Consider the following 6,000-nt stretch of genomic DNA (forward strand, 5'->3'; position numbering starts at 1 on the left):
GGAAGCTCATTTCAGCATTCTGAACATTTAAAAATATTTAAAGTATCAATTTATCTAAATAGTTTGTTGAAAACATTTTAGGCTCTTTTATGTTCACAGTATTGCTTAAAATGGAAATCTGCTTTAGTTTTAGTTTTTGCATTCTTTTTAATAAACCCACTCAAGTTTTTGTTAGGTGAACTTTCATTTGTTATGTATTACTTTTTGTTCTCATATGGTTGGCTTAATATAAGCATGCAGGCATTTTGTCAACATATTCTAATAATTTGTTATTCATACATGATAATATAATATAATATAATATAATATAATATAATATATCCCTGTGTTAGGTCTGTATAGTGCCTAAAGTATAGTTAATGACCCAAAGTGGATTCTCCTGTTGCTCTCAGGATTAAACTCTACATACAGCTTCCATTTACAGCCCATCTGTAACTATATCAATCAGGTTAAGATATGTTATGCTCTTGTACCAAATTAATCCTGGAAACTCAGTGTGGTCCAAATACAACATAGATTCATTTCTCACCTCTAGTGTATTCCAGTGTATTCTCCACATTCCCTCCAATTCCAGACTGGTGGTGGTACTACTATTTTATAATGGTGTCATGCATAATATGTCACTGGAAGAGAAGAGTTGTCTACTGGTAATTTAATTTGATCCAGAAGAGACACATAGTTCACAGTCTCATCTAACTACAAAGGGGCTGGGGAAATGTGATCTTAAATATGATCAAGAAATAGAAGCAAGTTGGATATTGCTAAACACTATCATACGATCAATCACTTTGACCTCTCTGGTTCTTATCAGGTTCTCAAAGCATCCTTGCTGTAGTGTTTGTTCAATAACTTGATCAGAGAATGCAAACGTGAGTGCTGTGTTCCAATCTGCCTCATTGGTCTGTCGTGAGGATCTTTGACCTTATGTTAATGGACATTAATATTCTCAAATTATGTGGGATTTAGATGTGTTTGGAGACATTTGTAAAATCTAAGCATTAGAGAAAAGTGAGATCTATGTTTTGATTTTTAATATCTTGGATGGTAAATATAGTGATTATAAGATTATTTAATTTATTGTAATATCCACCAGTTTTTATTTCAATAGGCATTCTTCCAAATAAGATGGAGACTGAAAACCACACAATGGTGACTGAATTCATTATTTCAGGGTTAACAAAGGATCCTATACTTTGTTACATCCTCTTTGTGGTTTTTCTGGGGATCTATGTTGCTACCATCTTGGGCAATATCAGCATAATCATGTCAATCCAAAGAAGCCCTCAGCTTCACACCCCAATGTACCTTTTCCTGAGTCATTTGGCCTTTGTGGACATTGCATATTCCACGTCAGTCACACCTATTACGATTGTGAGCTTTCTAAAGAGAGAACTACTATCCCTGTCACTGGCTGCACAGCCCAGCTCTGTACTGCAGTTACACTTGGGACAACTGAGTGCTTCCTGCTGGCTGCCATGGCCTATGATCGCTATGTGGCCATCTGCTCGCCACTCCTCTACCCTATACACATGTCTCCCAAGGTCTGTATCATCCTATTAGTTGCTTCCTATCTGGGTGGATGTGTGAATGCTTCATCATTTATGGGCTGCTTATTGAGTCTGACTTTCTGTGGACCTAATAAAATCGACCATTTCTTCTGTGACCTTCTACCCCTAATGAAGCTTTCTTGTACCCATATTTATGTTGCTGAAATATCTCCTGCCATCTCAGCTGGGTCAGTCGTTGTACTCACACTGTTTATCATAGTCGTTTCATACCTATACATCCTCCACTCGATCCTGAAGATGCGCTCTACTGAAGGAAGACACAAGGCCTTCTCTACGTGCACTTCCCACCTTACTGCAGTCACTTTGTTTTATGGGACTGTCACTTTTGTTTATGTCATACCAAAGTCGAGCTGCTCACCTGACCATATTAAAGTGGTATCTGTGTTCTACACAGTAGTGATCCCCATGTTGAACCCTCTTATCTACACCCTGAGGAACAAAGAGGTGAAAGAGGCCATGAGAAAATGGATGTTGAGAACACGTTGGTCGTGTTGAAAGAAATTCAGTGTGATTCCAGAAACTGCAAAATGATAGTGTTTTGGGTACATGCGATGGATGTTTATGTTGTCCACTAGCCTTATCCTTTTATGTGAAGAACTATCTCGAAAATAAAGTACCAGTGTGTTAATTAATGACAACTTTTATTTATAATTTTCTAGTCACCAAATATATCACTTTTATGAAAATCTATTGGTCTTAAATTAGATATAAATAGTTTAGGGTTAAGATACCTAGATAATATAGTTTCACTTTTTCTCTCCTTTGTTCATTATTTAGGAAGTCTATGATTAAAGGGTGTTTCTTTTTTTTCTTTAAGTTAAATATTTTTGAATGTCTTGTATGTTAGTCTCTTAGAAAGCATCATGTCCTAAATGGAAATGCAACTGATGGTGTTCAACAGTCCAGGTCACTTTCTCTGGAGGCCTTGGCCCCTCTTATACAGGGTTATCATAATCTTTGGATAGTGATCCCACAATGTTGCCACGGAAGACTCAATCCAGGTCACAGTGAAGGAACTCTCAAGGCTTAGCTTGAAAGTTATTTAAAAAAATCTACCTTAAACATTCTTATCACACATGAAAAATTATAATTATCGGAGGGAATGGAGGTGTTAACTAACTATATTGTAATCATTTTACTCTCTCTAGTTATATACACATACACATATGTATGCACACACATACACACACACTAGTTTCTCTTCAGATTGTATAAATCTTTTGCCTTTTACCATTTTACTACATATACATATCTATTAAATTTGATGCATATATCTCAAATTATCACATTGTATGCCGTAAACTTACACATTTTATATGTCAGTAATATCTCAATGAAGATGGGAAAAGATAGAAATAGGAAGCCTGAATAGACCAATCACATAAACCAATTGAATCAATAATCTTCTCCCAACGCAGAGAAGCCCAAGACAATTTGGCTTCACAAGTGAATTCTACCAAACATTTAAAGAAGAATTAATACTAATTCTTAAATTCTCCCAAAAACAATAGAAGAAAAGGTAACAGTTCCAGACTCATTTTATGAGTCCAGCATCACCCTTATAACAATGCCATATAAATACACCACAAGAATCTTCTTCTTAATGATTATCCTATGTATCCACTTGGTGACCATACTGCTTAGCACACACCTTTCCTCTAAGATTAGAAACAAAGCAGCAATGCTCAATCTTGCTACTTCTATTCACCATAGTACTGGCCTTAGCCAGAGCAATTACACAAGAAAAATACATAAAAGGTATCCAAATCTGAAAGGAAGAGGTACAATTGTCCCTGATAGCATGATCTTACATAGAAAAAACTCTAAAGACTCCATCAAAAAACTGTTTGAATAAACAAATTCACAAAAAGTTGCAGGGTACACACCAACATACAAAAATCACTTGCAATTATACACTAACAACAAACTGTCTCAAAAAAGGAATGAGGAAACAATCCCATTTATAGTAACAACAAAAATAATAAAATATCTAAGAATAAACTTAATTAAGGAGGTGGAAGACTTGTGAAACATTTCAAAGTATTGAAAAAAGAAATGAACAAGACTCAAATGAAGGTAAAAAACATCCTGTGTTTTTGGGATTGGAAGACTTGCTTTTGTTATAAATATCCATACTACCCTAAGCAGAGTCAATTGCATTCCTATCAAAATCCCATCAGAAGTTTTATAGGAAATAGAACAATTTTAAAATTTATTTGGAACCCACAAGAACTCCATTGCAAAATAATCTTGAGAAAGAAGGACAAAGCTGTAAGGCATTACACTTCCCAATTCCAAATATATTACAAAACCACCATAATTAAACAGTATAGTACTAGGACAAAGGCAGACATACAGACCAATGAACAGAATAGCACAATTTACAATAGCCAAGTGCTGGAAGCAACCCAAGTGCCCATCAGCAAGTTAATGGATTAAAAACTGTGGCACATTTACACAATGGAATACTATGCAGCAGAAAGAGAGAAGGAGGTCATACCCTTTGTGACAGCATGGATGGAACTGGGGAGCATTATGCTAAGTGAAATAAGGCAGGCGGTGAAAGACAAATACCATATGATGTCACCTTTAAGTGGAACCTAATCAACAAAACAAACAAGCAAGCAAAATATAACCAGAGACATTGATATTAAGAACAATCTGACAGTAAACAGAGGGGAGGTGGGGGGGATAATGGGGAAAAAGGGGTAAGGGTTTTCAGGGACAACTATAAAGGATACATGGCAAAACCAAGCAAGGGTGAGTGGGATCAGGGGAGGGAGGTGGGGATGGCTGGGGTGGGAGGAGTGGTGGGAGGAAAATAGAGATTATTGTACTTAAACAACAATAAAAAATTTCTCCTTTGATTTATGAATTATTTAGAAGTGTGTTTTTTAGTCTCTAACGTATGTGCATATGTTTGGGGGGAATGGAATATTGGCTATCTTTTATTATTGATTTTATATTTACTGAACTTTGATTAGATAAAGTTGATCAGTATGTATTTTGAAAACATTTATTAAATTTCCTCTTGACATAAAAAAATAGTGACCCCCAAATAAACTTTTGCATATAAAGTGAACTAATTTTCAATAGGTGTGCCAGGAATACAATATTGAAGGACAGTCTCTTCAATAAATGATGCTGGGAAAACTGAATATTCACATGCAAAAGAATGAAATTGAACCCTTATTTTATACTTTTCCAAAAAAATCAACTCAAAATGGATTAAAGACTTAGATGTAAGACCTAGAATGGTAAGAAGTGAATGCTAGGAAGAAAACAGGGGGAAAGCTTTAACATTGATCTAAGCAATAATTTCTTTGATATGACACTGAAAGCACAGGCAACAAAACCCAAAATACACAAATGAGAATACATTAAACAAAAGCCTCTGCACATCAGTGGATGCAACTAACAGAGTGAAAAAGCAACTACAAGATGGGAGATACTATTAGCAAATCATATATCTAATAAGGGGTTAATTTCCAAAATATACAAGGAATGCATACAACTCAATAGCAAAAAAACTAGTAACTCAATTAAAAATAGACTAAAGATTTTTAATGTATTATATTTTATTTTTTAACTTTTTAAATTGTTGTTCAAGTACAGTTGTCTCCATTTCCCTCCCACCTCACCCCCCACCCCAGCCATCCTCACCTCCCTCCCCTGATCCCACTCACCCTTGCTTGGTTTTGCCCATGTATCCTTTATAGTTGTCCCTGAAAACCCTTACCCCTTTTTCCCCATTATCCCCCCCACCTCCCCTCTGTTTACTGTCAGATTGTTCTTAATATCAATGTCTCTGGTTATATTTTGCTTGCTTGTTTGTTTTGTTGATTAGGTTCCACTTAAAGGTGACATCATATGGTATTTGTCTTTCACCGCCTGCCTTATTTCACTTAGCATAATGCTCCCCAGTTCCATCCATGCTGTCACAAAGGGTATGACCTCCTTCTCTCTTTCTGCTGCATAGTATTCCATTGTGTAAATGTGCCACAGTTTTTTAATCCATTCATTTACTGATGGGCACTCGGGTTGCTTCCAGCACTTGGCTGTTGTAAATTGTGCTATGGACATTGGGGTGCATAGGTTCTTTTGAATTGGTGTTTCAGGTTTCTTAGGATATAATCCCAGTGGTGGAATTGCTGGATCAAAAGACAGTTCCATTTTTAGTTTTCTAAGGAAATTCCATACAGTTTTCCACAGTGGTGGCACTAGTCTGCATTCTTACCAACAGTACACTAGGGTTCCCTTTTTCTCCACATCCTCTCCAACACTTATTGTTTGTTGATTTCTTTATGATGGCCATTCTCACCAGCCAACACCATTTGTTGAAGAGGCTATTTTTACTCATTTTATAATCCTGCAACCTTTGTTGAATATTAATTGACCATAGAGACATGGTCAATTAATACTGGGCTTTCTA

The 6,000-nt window shown here is 36.0% G+C and overlaps 1 protein-coding gene across 1 annotated transcript; it reads left to right on the plus strand.

The window, feature by feature from the left end:
• Nucleotides 1–316: 316 nt before the first annotated feature.
• LOC114498954 (olfactory receptor 481-like) lies at nt 317–3,965 on the plus strand. Its single transcript, XM_036028958.1, is given in 2 exon segments — nt 317–1,381; nt 1,384–3,965. Coding segments are annotated over 2 exon segments (936 nt in total). The 5' UTR covers nt 317–1,125; the 3' UTR covers nt 2,064–3,965.
• Nucleotides 3,966–6,000: the final 2,035 nt, after the last annotated feature.

Source organism: Phyllostomus discolor, chromosome 6 (genome assembly GCF_004126475.2).
Source record: "Phyllostomus discolor isolate MPI-MPIP mPhyDis1 chromosome 6, mPhyDis1.pri.v3, whole genome shotgun sequence".
Taxonomy (NCBI): Eukaryota; Metazoa; Chordata; class Mammalia; order Chiroptera; family Phyllostomidae; genus Phyllostomus; species Phyllostomus discolor.